Source organism: Cupressus sempervirens, chromosome 9, assembly GCF_028749045.1.
Source record: "Cupressus sempervirens isolate cs-2001-9-10 chromosome 9, ASM2874904v1, whole genome shotgun sequence".
Lineage (NCBI taxonomy): Eukaryota > Viridiplantae > Streptophyta > Pinopsida > Cupressales > Cupressaceae > Cupressus > Cupressus sempervirens.
In genome coordinates this window covers 794,311,602-794,328,714 of record NC_143126.1, presented here as the reverse complement: position 1 = coordinate 794,328,714, position 17,113 = coordinate 794,311,602, and the positions used below count along the sequence as shown (strand labels likewise).

Here is a 17,113-nt window from a genome sequence, read left to right as displayed (position 1 = left end):
TAGACCAAAAGCAGCTCTAAGTGAGGATATAACAAAAAAGTAAAGACCTTTAGCAGTGTCCAGAGATTTAGGTCTATCTAGTAGAATCCCTTATATGAACCTTAAAAGTATTTAAAACAAAGGGCAGATTGACCGTGACTCTGTTCATAAAGGATTGGAGATGCGACAATAGATTTAGCAGTGTGATGATAGATTTAGCAATTGTTTGTTGATCATTTCATCAATCAGAACATTGGCTTCTCTTAAGTTGAGCATCTTACTACGAATCAGTATAATGTTAGAAGAACTGACCCAAAAAACCTGATTAGAACAACAGGAGCAGAAATATGATTACGCTTGTTTTTAAGCTGCAATATATGATGATATAATGTACCCTTTTTGAAATGGGATTTAATAATAAATAATCCTAAAATAAAAATAAAGAATTTGCGTAATTAAAATTTAATTAAGTTGAACGAAGAGTCAAACAGGCATGAAATGAAGAGTTGCAATTCTCAAACATGTGATATAAACGGGAGAAGAGTTCATTTGAAAAAGGATATCACCATACGGAGAATGGAAAAACAAATAATGCATGTGAATCGAGAAAAAGTTAATAGCGAAATGATAATTGATTGATTATATTACACAGGAGACGAAAGCTCCTTAAGCAATGAATACAGGCAGAGTTTCTAAAATAGAAACAAAAGACAAAACAGAAACATTCTAAATTAGAATTAACTGCGAAAATTAAAGTTTCTAACTGAAGGACCATATAAAAACATTGCATAATTACTTTGCCACCATCCCTTAATGGTCATTCTACTAACTACCCTGTAGAAGACTAGATATAATGTACAGATCATTTAGTCACAATTCCTCCTCTTCAAAAAACTTTGGATGTGAGCTTGCTTTTGAGACCCTACCTGGTTGCACTTCTGAACAACCAAACTCTTTTCACAAAACATTTCCACACGGCCAAGTACAAAAATAAACCAAGTCCCTTCCAACCTGATGTAATGTAACTGAGCAATCCTTCCCATCGTCCAAAAACACAGAAACCAGGATCAACTTCTAAAAATCTTCAATTTTTATTGATTAAAACATCATGAAATGTCTCAGAAACCACAATTTTGCCAAAAAATATCATTCTAGCTGCTACAAAACAGACCATGATTTTGTAGAAAAATCATCAAACCCTCCATGCAATGTGGAGATCACACAATTTTGTGAAAGAATATCAAAAACTCTATTACACTTGCAGGCATGTCATTGGCTCTAGAAACCTAAGTTGTCAATTCGGAAGAGGATTCTGAAGCGGATGAGGGATTCAAATGTGGGAAAAAAAAACTGGATACACATGCATTTGGAAACGTCTATATATATATGCAAAAAAATTAAGAAACTTATACATACGAGAACTTAAGAGTTAGAAACTTAGAAATATACAAACATACATCATTTGATAGTATCATATGCTACTTCACCATTGATCAAGATTCAAGATTCAAGATATTTCATATGTCAATTAAATAGTTCAAACTTCAAATTAAAACTCCTTTGTGGAAGCCAACTCTCGCCCTACGATCATTCCTCTTTGAAATAATCAAGTTGCCTTCAAAATGCCAAAATGGAAGCCAAATGAGAAGAGTAAACCCAGCTGCAAACAAAATGGAGATTGAATCGTTGAAAGGCCTTCTATTAGGAACATTTTAAGGTTTGGCACAAAAAAATATAAAATGTGCAAATTGCCAAATAAGCACGTCTTTTTGGTGTTTTAAGTGAAAAAAGGCATTTTTTTGTCTTTAACTGGGCATCAGCCTGTGGATGTGCCCGGAAGTGCCCGGGTGCCACCCACAGGCACCCGAATGCATCTAAATGTCTGTTTCACACATCCGGACGCATTCAGGTGCTCCTGGGTGGCATCCGGGTGGCACCTGTCCGCCTCCAGGTACCTATACACATTCACTTCAGCCTCCACTATCTAAGCACAAGTATTGGTATCTGAGCTAGAAACCCTTGGTGCAACCAAAACACTCTGCAAGAAACCATGATTTACTATAAAATCATCAAAACATTTTACTTAAGTCTAAAATGCATTATTTCATAATAAAATTGTCAAAAACTTTTGCTTTGAAGAAAAAACAAAACCCACAACTTTCTTTAAAATGTCTAAATACAGCAAACCACAATGAAGAAAAACCACAATTGTTTTTAATCGCCAAAAACTGAAAACCCTCAGTTTTATTTTAAAAATGAACAAAAAATCTTCTCCAAATTGTCACCACATGTTGAAGAAAAAATAACCATAAAAAAAACTCAACAATTTTCTAGGTAATTAAACCAGAAATTTATTGGAAAAAAATGTCAAAAATCAACATCTAATCCAACACCATGAAATGATAATTGATTGATTAAGTTACAAAAAAAAAAAGAGCTAGAGAATAAATGTAAAGTTTCTAAAACAAGAACAAAAAAGAAACATTTTAATTAAGAACTACTACAAAAATGATAGATCCTAACTGAAAGACCATTAGAGAAACATTACATAATTACTTTAACAAGTGGAAGAAAAAAAGAAATGGGAAGAAAATGAGGAAGTGACTCCTACAAATGGCACAAATTATGAAGGGTTGTGCTCTTTCAAAAGATCATAACTGTGAAAGGTTGATTGTTTTGAAGGGTTGAAGAGTTGTACTCTTTCAAAGGATGTTAATTGTGAAAGGATGCAACTCTTGCAAAGAGCAAACATGATGAAGAGGTGTCACTTGTCCCTCATACTGGAAGATATAAATGAAAAAAGGTTTCATTTGAGGAGATCATCTAGGGAAATTGGACCTAGACTGGGATTTTTATCATAGAAAACATTTCAATTTGGTAAGGTTATATTCTTAATACATTCAATTGAGCAGCCACAAGGCTAGATTCAATTCTTGCAAAGGGTTTTTTTTAATCTTGACAACCATACTGATGTGTAACTAGAAGTTTTGAAGGTATTTTTTGACTCATCTCATATCCATTAAAAACCTAAATGTAAAATTTTTGTATTCATTATTTTAACACTCCTGCAGGAGCATTATTGTTCTAATTGTAATAGGTGCATTATTGCTGTTACCCAACATCCACATAAAACTTATTTATGCTTGTGAGAGAGAAGTTTATCTCCATAGAGGGCCCACACTAGTACCTTCAAAAAGTTCTATGCTGCATACTATGCTCCACATGACCATATTGATTATCATGCTTGAATGGAGCAAAATCTGAAGGCCAGTGAATGAGCACAATAGGTTTGATTACAACCACAAGTCTGAGCCCAAAGACTATATCAATGGTTTAATAGAGAAATTGGTTCAAGAGAAGGTTGTGAAATGAGCCCCAAACCAACCGAAAAACACTTTCATTGTTCGTTGAAGATGTAGTAAGGCTCGATCCAATTACTTAGTTTTGCAAATAGTTGTGAACATCACTATTTGCACATGTACTTGTTGACAAAGAAATGGAGAAGTTGCACAATTCATGTAGACTCACAAATTCATGACTAAGAAGCTGAACTATGACTTGCAATTGAGACAAAGTCAAGTCCTTGCAAATTTTGAATGCAATTGAACCACAAAAAGGGGTAAGTTTTCTAATCAAACTAACAAGTTTTGTGTCATGACCTGCCTATGCCTTCCAAAAGAAAAAAAAACTAAACTTCAGCTTTAAACCATCATTTTTTATCAATGGCTTGAGCTTTAATTGGATAAAACGGATGGATATTCATTGTGTAGATCCAAGTTCAATTTGGAACTTCAAAAATGGAATTCTAAGTGGTGACTCTGAGTCTTCCATAATTGACTTCTAACACGTAGATGGTTTCTAAATAAAAGTAGATTTCTATGAAGTGCCTCTTAGCCTTCTATAGCTAATTTCTAGTGAGTTTTCTTGTAAGGAGCTTGTATTGATCTAATGATGATGCTTCTATGAGTAAAATATTAGTAATTGACATTCAAATAAAAAAATATCATTTTTCGCTCATTTGTTCTTCAACATGAAGATATTGTTCACAGATGAGTGATTAAAATAGTCTTAAGGTTGGTCTGCTAAGGTCAAATCAGCATTAAAGTGCACTTAACAAAGGTGTGTATTCTTTGTTTCTACTCTCCTTTTTTCACAAATCCCAAAGGTCAAACAATTAAATTTCCCCTGTTATGTTGCCCATAATATTTATTTTTCCTTATTTCCCAACTCTCTATGTCGTTATACTTCCCAAATTCTTTTGTTTTTTCTAATTTACCAACCCTCCCTGCTACCATTTCACTCTTTCATGTTTTCTCTTTCATTGTTTTCAAATTTTTTTGTCAAGACTCAAAACCCTGCTTAAGTTTTCTATTCAATGCACAATGACCTACAATTCTTGTAGATTTACACTACGACAAAAGGCATCAATACGTTAGGATTTCCACCTTGCCCAAATTTCTAGCAGGGATATGAAGGTCATCTGCAAGTGTCCAAAGAAGGCAAAAGAGAAACAAAAGCCCTACCTTATTAGTTTTGATAGGACGAAAATAGTAAGGAAGAGGAAAAGAAAAGCAGTGGCAATGTCGGTGAGTTCCAACCCTGATGATGGCACTAGATGCAGAGAAAAATGAGGATGTAGATTGTGCCTGGCTATTTTGTCACATTTGTTGACAATTAACGTTATTTAAATTCATAATTTTGTAGCAGTAAAATATATTGTTTGAACTTTATAACTTTGAGATTTCTAAATTTGGTCGTTTGAAGGTCATATCACAAATATAATATTCGAATTACGATAAACTAATAATCTAAATAGACTTATTGAAATGATAACCAACTAATGTTCAAATATTAAATGAAGGCGAGGAATACTCCTTAAACAAAGACTACATGCAGATTTATAAAACAAAACTGAAAGACCAAAAGAAACATTCTAAATACAAACTATGAAAAGGAAAGATCCTAATTGAGTGACTGTTATAGAAGTATTATATGATTACCTTAACACTCTCCCTTAATGGTCATTCTACTAACTACCCTACAAAAAACTTGACATAATCTACAGGTCATTTGGCCATGAATACATTAAAAGATGAATACTAAGACCCTCCCAGGTAGTGCAAAACTTCTGGATATGACCAAGTTTGCCATAATCCTTCAAACCTGATGTCCGGTAACAAAACTATCCCTCCCTATATCGAGAGACATGAAGATCAGCTTTCAAAAACTTCACAGTTTAGAAAATACAACAATTTTGCCAGGAATCATCAGCAAACCCAATTTCATAAAAAAATGTCAAAAACTGTGCAAAACACCATTTACCCTAGAAATCATGGGTGTGACCAAAACAAACTGCAAGAAACCAAGATTTTATCCAAAAATCATCAAAAGGAAATTGGTAAGATACTATGACCTTGTGGAAAAACGCCAAACTCGTGATGTGATGTTGAATTCACACATGATTTTGTGAAAAAAAATCAGCAAAAACCTTTGTTTTGCGGAAAATGGTAAAATTCCAAATGCAAAAATCTAGAGAAAACCCACCATGAATTTTTTTTGGAAAAACTCAGAAAACCGTTTCTTTGTTTTGTCAAAGAGCAGTAACCCCGTGAAACCAGAAATCTGGAAAAAACTCACCATGGTTTTTTGAGGAAAAACTTCAGAAAACTCTTCCATGAGTTTTCGACAGAAAAAAATCAAGGAAAAAGTTCAAGAAACCCTTCCGTGAATTTTTGTAAACAAAATCAAAAAACCCTTCCAATATTTTTTTTGTGAAAAAAAATCAGGAAAGCCATCCAGGGATTTTTTGTGGGAAAAAACAGAAAACTCTCCAATAGAAACTAGCCACAATTTTTTATGAAAAACCCTTGCAAATCTAAAAGGGAAGTTGCAAAAGCCACAATATCTATTCTCTAAAATTCACCAAAAAACAACAAATCATGATTTTTAGGAAAAAAACAAGGTTGCATGGGTATGCATACCCAGACCCCTGGTATGCGTTCTGGGTAGTAGTACGCATATCCCGTACCAGGTACTTGCCTGGGTACATAACCTGCAGCAGGAAATGCCACATCAGCTCACAATTTTTCCCCCTCACAAAACTGCCACATAGATTAAGATGTCTGACTTTTGTTCAGTTTTCCATTTATCAGCTTGTTGTTTATCAAGCTTAATTCAATATTTAATCAGCTTGAAACTTTCATATAATATTGACTAACAGTAAACTACCAAAGTTTTTCTGATTTTCGCTGTTCAAGTTAGAACTAGAAGTTTATCATTTACAATATGTCATTATATGACTTATGATTTTTCTTGTTCATATTTGAAGTTTGCCCTCTTTTATGCATCTAAAGTTTAAACACTCAGCGTACATATTACGATTCATGACTCATATCTACAGATTTCTTGTTTTGAAAGCTCAATGTCATGACTTGTGACTCATATATTCAGATTTTTCTAATAATATCAAGAGTTATATTTTTAAAAAATTAGGCATACCCACATACCCTGTCCCCTGTTTTGGAAAACAGTTGTACCCATACACGTACCTGTACCCAAAGTATCCAAGTACCTGTGCAACCTGAAAAAACAGCTGTACACATACCCATACCTGTACCCAAAGTACTCACAAAGTACTCAAGTACCCGTGCAACCTTGCAAAGAACCACAATTTAATAAAAATTGTGCAAAATCCAAAAAGAATACAAACTACAAGCTCCAATTCTCAAAACGAACTTCAATAACAATTTGCAGCTAAATCTGAAAAACGGAAAATAAGAAAACCTTTGATCTGTTCTGAAAACTTCACTTTTATTATAAAACCAGCAAATATCTTCTAAAAATCTAGAATCAAACAACAAATTTTAAGTATTCGCAAAAAAATAACCTATGGGTTTTGATACAATTAAATAATAATCAATTGATATTCAACATTAAACAAAGAAGAGGAATACTCCTTAAAATAGAGATCACGTGCAGAATTTCTAAAACAGAAACGAAAGACTGAAAAGAAACATTCTAAATAAGAACTATTTACGAAAAAAGCAAGATCTACACTGAATGACCATTTAAAAACATTACATAATTACTTTGACAGTTATGTATATGCATTAATTTCAGTTTTTTGTGCAATTATTTTTAATTTTGCAGAGTGCTGTCAAGTTTTTGTCAAACCCTAAGTCCAGGTGAAAACTTCATGCTGCCAAAAAAAGTGCCAAGTCCAAGTTTAACAAATATGTTTATGGATAAGCATGACTCAATTCACAAGCAATGTTGCACTTGTGTGTTATATCAACTCACGGGCTGAAAGTACTACTTATTCATAGTGAATGTCTCAACACAAGAATAGACATTTACACAACTGGGGATCAGTACTGGCTAATGATATCATGCAACATGGATTCTAGTGTATATGACCTAAGAGTATCTTCTAGTTGAATCAAGTCTTCAAAGGTGATTTAATAGAGAGGCGGGGCAGACTCTGGGAAATATTAAATCATATAGTTGATAAGTCATAGTTAATATGTCAGTTTTATTGTTAGAGATAATAGTGAAACTTCCCATAAGAAGCTAGATGGGGGAGGTTCTATCATGTATTTACTAACAACTACATGCGTTCAACTCTTTGGTTGATCAATAGAACATCCAAACATTACCATTTTCAACACATATAACTTTTATAAATATATGGATGATAACTTCTAATGCATCCTGTAAAGATATTATATCTTATAATTATTTGTATGTGAGAATTATAGTTTATATTTTTCGAAACAAATTAGAATGACAAAAGTGCAATGAATAGCCTCACTGAATTTCAACCTGGTAACACAGCTAATAGCCAATGTACAACAAAAGAATGCATCTGATCACTTATACAGTTTTCAGGAGTATACGGAAATCTTACACGTCTGGGTTCCTTATGTATAACTCTGATTTGCTTAAACCCAATGAAAGGACGAAAAATATCTGTCATCAATGGTCAAGAAAATAATATGAACACGAAGTGAACTAAACTAAATGTATTCTATATTCCTGAATTACCATAACTTACTAAAAGGGTAAACAAGCCATAACCAATAAATCATACAACCATATGAAGGATACGAGCAACTTCTCTTCGAGTACAATCAGGAGGAAGTCCCTCAACAAATATTGTATTTGTTGTTGCATTAGGCCTAAGATCCTCGGGCAACCTTGAAGATGCATCTGGCCTTGCACCATCCAACAACCGCAAAGATGCATCTTTTCTTGCAGCGTAATATTCTGAGCTGGCACTCCTTCCAGCATGAGCAGGGTCCACACTTTGCCTCTGTGCCATCAGAACTGGATCTTCAAAGGCCGGTGCCATCATCCGTGCTGATGCTGCAGATCCAGGTATTCCACCCAAACTTATTCCAGAACCACTTCCCAGACCTAAACTACCACTTACCCCACCTAAACCAACTCCAGAGCCACCAATCTCACTGGCATTTTGGCCAGCAGCTCGATATGGAGAAACCTGCCATTAGATTTGAGCATGTTAGCTTTAAAGAAAATTAGACAAGAGAAACAATTGAAACATGAAACTGGAATGTAGCAACGCAAGGACAACTACCCCGTATCGTAGAGATTCGGAAGGATGACCTAGTGGGTCATGTGCCCTAGACGCCGAATGCCCAATTCTATCATCATATTGTGAGTTTTCACGAGGCAGATAACCAGTAAGGTCACGAATAGCCGGCTGCGAGTTTTCACGGGGTAGATAACCAGGAAGGTCACGAACAGCTGGCTGTGAGCTTTCCCGAGGCAGATAACCAGGAAGGTCACGAAAGGTATCACGAGATAGATAGTCAGGAAGGTCGCGAACAGCTGGTTGTGAGTTTTCATGAGGTAGATAACCAGGAATGTCACGACCAGCTGGCTGTGAGCTTTCATGAGGCAGATAACCAGCAAAATCACGACGAGTGTCCAGTCCTCCGGCTGGTGGCAGACCACCTGCACATCAAGACAACAACAAATTCATATGAGCTCAAAATGTAAACCCCTTTCTAGAAGAAAGTCAGACAGAGACGCTACCTAAATGTTCAATAATCCTCAATGAATCGGTGAGAGCAGTCACGTTAGTAAGAACGATAAGAATAAAGCCCACTTATTTTAAACTATCGCATAGCTAAGCCACAGGTGTTGCATCCTTCCCATTAAAGACATATCTCGAAGCAACCCAAAACCGAAGAAACAATACCAATGTTCAGAGGTACACAAACAGCGAATAAAATTGGTAGTCTCACAAGAGCAATAAAGTCTTCATATGTCGTAAAAGCTGAACTGAGAAAAAAGATGTCTCGCAAGACTTGGACGCCTGAAAAAATGTTTATAAATATTCAGATTGGCTCAATGCAGCTTAGCGAATTTCAAAGCTTGTTCATCCTTATCCATCGCAATAAAATCTCCCAGAACCAAAGATATTAATTAGAAGAAAAGCCCATGGGCTCTGCACAGATGTAACTATGCAAACTACTAACCCAAAAGTTCATAGGATTTTTCTCCGATTAATTATGCGATCACAAAGCCTAATTTGAAGTTTTAATCAGATGGTGCTGGACGCTGAGTCTCTCCATAATGCGACTAGGGAATCACTGTCCAGAATTAATAACAAGGAAAAATAGAAAAACAGAAAAGGAATTTGTACGCATCCAGATTCGCACTATGCGGCTTACTGAAGTTCAAAGCAATGTACATCCTTGCGCATCACATAAGCATTCCCCGGAGACTCTTTAGAAGGAAGTCCATGGGCACCGTGTTGAAGCATCTCAGAAACCTAACAACCCAAAAGATCATATAATTTATCTGGGATGCAAGGATGAGAATTGACAATGTGATCGTAAACCCTAAATTTTAATTTTAATTGGATGAGGTTGAGCCCTCTCTGGTTACTACTATCCTCAACTAAATCTCAACAAGCTCTGGACAGTGAATCGCGCAGAACATTTAATTTATGAGACCTTGCTTTGTAGCCATTGTCCAAAATCTCCTATCTCCTTTAGGAAAAACTGAAATGCAAGGTGCTGAACCAGACAAAAATTACTGACCAAATTATATCATCACTCATTCCATTGAATCGAAGGCACAAGTTAAAACCATATAGGTTAAGAGTACTGACGAAATTGCATTGAACTTTTCCCTAGCCATGCCTTTCTACCAGAGATGGCGATGAAAACCCTAATATTCTATCATGAAGAGAAAACCGCTCTCACCTGTAGCTGCTAATCTCCAGTAAGGGTCCGCCATTGTACCGCACCACAGCTAGGACCGAAAAATTGTATCCAAAACCTCTGATAAACCTCAGCTTGTATTAAAATTTAGAGTAGAGTCTGTTCTCCCTTTGTAAAGGAAAACCACCTTCCTAAAAATAAGTAATGCTTCAGCACAAAACAACCAATTAATATGAGATGGGCAATGGAATTTTACTGGGATGGGTGACCTCCCGGGAAGTCCCGGTGCTTCACTCCTCTGAGCATCACCTAGATTCAATGAGTGCTAAGTGTTCCATTTATTCTCATGAGAGATGGATTCATGTTGAATCACTACTCATGAAACATGGGTCATCGAGTTTGACTCAAAATCACACAGTTAAATCCTGATATTCACATCACAATTTGACTAGCTGTGGAAATCATCTCCTACTTATCAATGGAATTTTGGTTAGTGTAAATGTTATTATTAGTAGTTGAGTGGTATTGTGATGACTTTTAGTTTTCATCGTGTTATGGAGTGGCTAGCTTATGTACATATGTGGTTGCTAAAGTCTCTTTTGTGTTTAATAATGAGCATAAAAGTGTCTCTATGCTAGTTTCTTAGTGGGACTAAATTAAGTACCAGCTGCTTATTGAGAAGAATTAGCAAAAAATCACACTTGGCTCCATATATTCATTTCCCTCCTTTTTATTTGCTTCCTATTTCTTCTCTAAATATTATCTTAAAATATATTTTATTAATAATTTTGTTTAAATAGTAATCTTGAATAATTCAAATGTGAGGCCTCGCCCCGAACCATCCTAGCACCGATGATACATTGTTATTTTGATACTCATGCTGTTATGTCAGAACATCATTGGATACATTGAACATTGTTAAGCTATTTTTACGATGTGTGATGCTTACTTCAGTTATTTGATTTTGTCATTTAATGCTTATAAATATGTATAACGACGAAGAAAATGTATGCAACACTAATACATTTGGTTATGCAAGTTGAAAGGTTAGAAATATGAGTAGAATTAGATAAACAACTATTTATTGAGAAATGGATGCTTTAATTTATATAATTCCTCTAATATGTAATTCACATTATGCATGTGGTTTTGGACCTACTGATGTGTGCAATGAGTGTGCAGGAAAATTAGCCGAGACAACTCAACGGAAAAGCGGAGCTAAACTACTTGTTAATTTTGTGCTAACCTTATATTGTAATTCTTTAAAGGTTGTAATTTGATCTTGCTATTCTCCTAACTTTTAATTGTTCCTAATAAGTCTTTAAAGGCTTAGAAACATTAAATTTAAGTACCCCTATGGGTAAGGGTATGGGTGGGGGTACTTTCCAACCCTTTAGCCTCCTAGGTTGACTCTTAGGGTCTCTTAAAAACCCTATTATAGGCTGATTTCGAAAATGGGTTGTTCTTTACTTGGGTTAGTAAAACCAAACCTCCATCTTGAGTTACTTGAAGCTGAGTGGAGTCAAGGACCATACTTAGAGGCTTTTTGGGGGAGTTTAGTTTTTTGTCACCCAATCCTCTAGTTTTGGAGGAAGTCTTGAAGATTGAAGGAAGAAAGGGAAGCTCTTCTCAAACCACCATTGCCATAACTCTTTTATGAAGGTAGGAGTTCTTCACTCCATGAATGGTTCTTTATGTGTGTTCATGTTTTGAATCTTGCTTGAATCATGTTGGAGACATTGTGTAGTTATGCATTTCTTGCTTGTGTGTTGGGGGTGGATTTGGGAGGGATTTCATCTTGTCTTCTTTTGATGTTATTCATATGCCTTCTTGATGTTTTGATTGTGTTTTGAGAGGCTTTCATGGGGATGTTTTGGCAACACTCACCCTTGGATAGGGAAGAAGTGGTCATGCTTGGGAAAAGGGCATTAGTTGGACCTCAATAGTGTAGAGTCTCCTCTCATGAAGAGAGGAGGGAGAAAGGGTAGGGTGTATGGGCCCTACTGGTCATCCCATACCTTGTTGTTATTGAGAATTCTTGAATGTGGAAAAGAATGAAAAATCCTTGTGGATATAGCCTCGAAAGGGCCTTGTGAAAGAATGGAAGTTCTTGAAGTTTTAGCCTCGAAAGGGCTAAGTGAAGGTATGGTGATTGACTTCTCCTATTGAGAAAATCCACCTTTTCCCTATATTGGTTCATTGTTGGACCTATTGTGCAACCGGGTGGGAATGCATGTTTTATTTGCTTATCTCCTTGTGTTGTTATCTCCATGTTGGTTCTTGTCTCTTCCATGTTTTTCCTTGATGCAATGAAGACATTTGATAAAAGTTCTCTTGTGCAAGCCTTGAAGAAAACTCATTGAATTGTAATATTTTGTAAGTTGTAATTGATTTTGATGTTGGCAAAGACATCGAGTTTTCTTACTGGTTCTTTCCCGATGGAGCCTTGAACCAGGATGAATAATAGTGAAAAAAAAGATTATGAAATTCTCCTTGCAATGCACTCATGAGGTTCCAAATTTTGGCATATGTATGTGAGAAATTAGAATGATAGATAATGTCTTGAATTGGGAAATTTTAAGTTTCAATTGTGATAGTGAAAGACAATTGATGTTTTGAAGTTTTCAATTCGATGTTTTGAATATTAGCATGTAATAATAATCCTACATTGTGATCACCAAGTTATCACATTCATTGTTAAGCTTCATTAGTAATACAATTAAATTTTGATAAGAATTATTCATCACCTTTTTGAATTCTGAATATAGGATCATAATTCCTTGTTAAGTTTCATAAAGAACAAAATCAATATGATTAAGAGGATTATAATCCTTTGCATGTTTTTGTATCAATTTGATTAAGAGGATTATAACTCCATATTGCCTCTAGAAATGTTTAAACTCATCTTGCATATCAAAGAACTTTAGCAAGAAAACATGCCAACACTTAGTCAAAATTGGCTTTCAAAAACAAATGTGCACCTCCAGGTCTAAAAAGGCCCTCTAGAAAATGTATGGAAGAAATTCTAATTTTCCTAGTCATAGAGAATATTCTCTGTATTATTCTCTTGCATTTCAAATAAACATCATTATTAAATCTTTAAAAATATATATATCAAATACTTTTGAAATTTAAAATATTATATAGAAAATCTTGTTGACATTTTTTTTACCAATAAAACTTTTTGGCATTTAATTCCATAAGACTTGCACGATACAAGTCGGATCACATAAAATATTTTAATAATTTAAAAAGAAAACCCCTACCACCTGTCAGCAAGTACAGGGGTCGCATCACATGAAGGAGGGCAGGAGATAGTTTTTTTTTTTTAAGCAAAGTATTTAAGGGGGGGGATGGAAACTCACCAACCCACCCCCATATTTCTCTCTCCACCCTTGCGCTGACCTTGTTTTTTGTTGGGAGGGCAGGTAATGATTTATTTTAATGGGAGAGAGACGTGTTTACTCTCTCGTCCCCTCCCCATTTGCGTGACGTCTTCCCCACGCGGGATAGGGGACAGGCCTGCCACGCGCAGGCTTTGGTCCGCGCGAGGGGGTAGGCCTAGGGAGGGGTCAGTGTGGTTGGTAGTTATAGGGGGTAGGTGTAGGTAGTGTATAATGTTTTTTTTATATATTGTTTTTTTTTGTTGTTTAGTATGTAAGTTGCAGTTTAGATTAGTAAGTTTAGTAGTATGTAGTTAGGTGATATTAAATTTAGTTAGTCATAGATTTTAGTTAGAATGTTAGTATTGGGTTTAGTTATGTTAGAAGATAGTGGTGTAATTAGTATTATTATTATAATTATAATTGAATTTAGCTTTGACATATCTTTAGTTTAGTATTAAAATTATGTTAGTTTAGAATTTATTTATTTTGTTAGTTTATTTTAGTAGTATTTAATTTAGTTAGGATTTATATTTATATTTAATTTTGAATAAGAGTGGTATTAAAACTTAGTTAGAATTGTAGACGTTAGATAATATTAGGATAGATAAAATATTTTTATTTTGGTATGGATGTTAGTATATAATAGTGTTTTAGATGTTAAAATATTAAATTAGTTTTAATTTTAAAGGTTTGAAATGCGAAACTAGAAGCAATTCAATTAGAACGATTTTACCGTTTACTAATTAGATTTATACTATTGCGAACTTTATAGATCGATTTTAATATGGACTTAAATTTCTAATAGTCCAATAAAATCTAGATTAAAATATACATTTATTGAATTTATTCTTGTCATCAATTTTAATGGTAATCAATAAATTAATTAATTAGATGGTTATAAGTGTGTTGGAGAAAATTTTAGGTTAGCTTAGGCTTTGGATTAAAACTTTAAAACGTAATTAGAATGAAGCTGAAGAGTTCATTAATGACACTAAGCCTAAAGTAAATGATTAAAAATCATAATGACGTTCAAGTTATCAATTAAAAAAAAAAGGGGGGGGGGGGCTAGTTGTTAGACCATCCTTAAGGTTGTAGCAAATGTTCATGACTAGTTCCATTATAGTTGAACCTTTAAAACCTTTTGACCATGTTATGTTATTTTAATTTTAGTTAATCATATGAACGTTTGTCGACCCTATCATCTTAAATTTTAAAAAAAAAATTGTGTGTGTGTTTTTGCCCTTACTTTTTGGGCATGACATCAAAAGTGCCTAAATATAAACTATACTACTTTTAAACAACAAAAGTATCTTAGAATGGTCAATTTCATCAACCAAAAAACTTGCCACTAACATACTCCAAGCATCATCACTAGCTAATAGCCAAAACCTTAATCAAACCTAAAAATATGTCATATCATTGAAAAAGAAAGTTCGCAAAATTAATAAATAGATTTGTTGAACCTAACATTTATTGTAGTTCTTTTGCACTTGTTTTTGTATATGTAAGCTTTGTACCTAGATGATTTTCCAAGAAGGAGAAGAGAAGATCCTCTCACAAAAGATTCCAAGGATAAACGAAGGAATTATGTAAATTACAAACCGCATAAAAGGCACTCCCTCATTAAAGTAGGAACCATTCAATAAATCTAAGAATGTATAAGTGGATTCAGAATATGTTAATGTAATAGAGGGAATGTCTTCTTTATCTTAATGTAAAGGGGGGTATGTCCCCCCAAAAGTCCCAAACATGGGCAATTGTACTCTGATACAGAACTTCTGTCCAGGGCAATACCAGGGGTTTTCATCACCCTATTCTTTTTTCCCCGGTGTCTGTAGTTGAATGGGGTAAAACATACTATAATATTTTAATTTTTAATATAGTCAATGGGCATTTGCCTTTTACCGATCAAAAAATAATAATAATTTTGTTTAAACATACTATTTGTAATGGCTGCTAAAATATATGCTACAAAATTTGATGATCATAGGGTTACCAGCTTCACAAATTGCTCCTAAATTATTTGAGCAACAACTACTAGCCAAATTAAGCTAAGCAATTACATGGGGACTTGCCCTAAGTACTTGCTTCTAGTTATGTAGTTAAGTGAGCATACTTATTTGATTTTTTTGTAGTTAATTATTTTTAGTTATTATTAAAGACAAATATTATATAATATTATAATAGTGCAGTACATAAATAAGTTTAGTGTAGATCCTAGTTTTCAATTGACTCATTCAAGGTAGAAGGCCTATACATATGCATGTTTCCAACATGGATGATCATAGTGACCATCAAAAGGAAGCAACTATGTTTATATGTTTCCACTTTACAATTATTGAAATAGGTGTGTGAATCTTCTCTTTGTAGTGAACTATTTTTTGTGGATTGATTGTGACTAGACTAGGATGAATTGAATGTAAGATCCACATGCTTATACTTGTAACTCAATAAGATCATCTAGAAGTGATGTTCTTCATCATTGAATTGGAAAAGGATAAGTTGAGTAAACTAGGGAAGAGTTGTAGAACATAAATCGGCATTCATCTGCAAGGAGGCGAATGGAAGTGAAGTGGAGAGAGGAGTTAGAGGTGTTGAATAACATTAAAGCCAATTGCTTTGTCAAATGCAAAGGCAATTTTCAGTCAAAAACTTGCATGCCATCCTCATTGGAAGTAAGACCAAATACTAGTATGTGTTTACCATGTCCATCTAAGTTTTTCAACAAAGAGAAAAAAGAAAGAGAAAAAACTTCAACTGGGTGTGAGTGAACAATAATGTAGAGAAGTAAATAGCAAGTTGGTGGGAGGAGAATAGAACTTGTTTGGTGTGGATGTGGGTGGACTTGAATCCAAATCCCTATATGTTTCAACAGAACCATAATGGAATTGATGAGATGCCTTAAGAGCATAGTCTCAGACCGATCCTCGGTCTTAGATGAGGTGTAACATTATTAAGTTATACTAATGAAATGAATTTTGTTATTCAACATGTGAGTCGTAAATTTATGCTCGTAATAAAAATCTTTTCATGCCCAAGCTCATTGTTTTAATGGATTGAGACCATTTTGAACCGGGTGTTCCTAACTATAATAACGATGTCAATGAATTCATTGGTATAATTATACAAAAAAGGGAAAGTTTTTTTAATTTTTAAAAAAGTTGTACATATGGAAAGAACAATAAAATTAATATTTCTATTTTGATGATTAAATAAATTAACAAGAGTGAACATTAGAAATTTTGAGAAAAAATTATATTAAATGTTAAAATAAACTTCAGGGCACATTTATAATTTTAAAAATAGTGATATAATTTGTTGAAGTTTTATTTGGGGGACACAAATTTTTCACAAAGGGATAAACTTTTTATCTATCGATTAATACATATGAGAAAATCTAAATCTTTGACTATTTTTGTACAGAGCTTAAATGCATTTTTTTACCTCTAGATAAGTAATATTGGCAGCATAAAATATTGAGGGTTTCCTTGATTAGACTCCAACCCTTCGCAAAAACCTGGATTTCTTGTTTCACTTTCTGCATGTTTGTCCTCC

General features: G+C 34.3%; 1 protein-coding gene and 1 long non-coding RNA gene across 9 annotated transcripts in view; both read right to left on the bottom strand.

Annotated features, from left to right (window-relative positions):
- Positions 1–10,314, bottom strand: part of LOC149541104 (uncharacterized) — a 37,711-nt gene extending 27,397 nt beyond the window's left edge. For 3 of the 8 annotated variants that reach the window (XM_089802103.1, XM_089802101.1, XM_089802100.1), the window contains exons 1-5: positions 10,215–10,314; positions 8,576–8,955; positions 8,086–8,479; positions 7,886–7,947; positions 906–1,004 (exon numbers count right to left, since the gene is read on the bottom strand). In XM_089802103.1, coding sequence (XP_089658229.1) covers positions 906–1,004; positions 7,886–7,947; positions 8,086–8,479; positions 8,576–8,955; positions 10,215–10,248 — 969 coding nt within the window. In that variant the 5' untranslated portion in view covers positions 10,249–10,314. Of the gene's footprint in view, positions 1–905; positions 1,005–7,885; positions 7,948–8,085; positions 8,480–8,575; positions 8,956–9,677; positions 9,806–10,214 lie in introns of those variants that run through there. The other 5 variants (XM_089802107.1, XM_089802106.1, XM_089802105.1 and 2 more) reach the window with 3 other exon arrangements.
- LOC149541105 (uncharacterized) lies at positions 5,776–6,724 on the bottom strand. The gene is made up of 2 exons (XR_016356472.1): positions 6,528–6,724; positions 5,776–6,031 (listed from the first exon to the last, which is right to left on the bottom strand). It is a non-coding gene; the product is annotated as an uncharacterized LOC149541105 (long non-coding RNA).
- Positions 10,315–17,113: the final 6,799 nt, after the last annotated feature.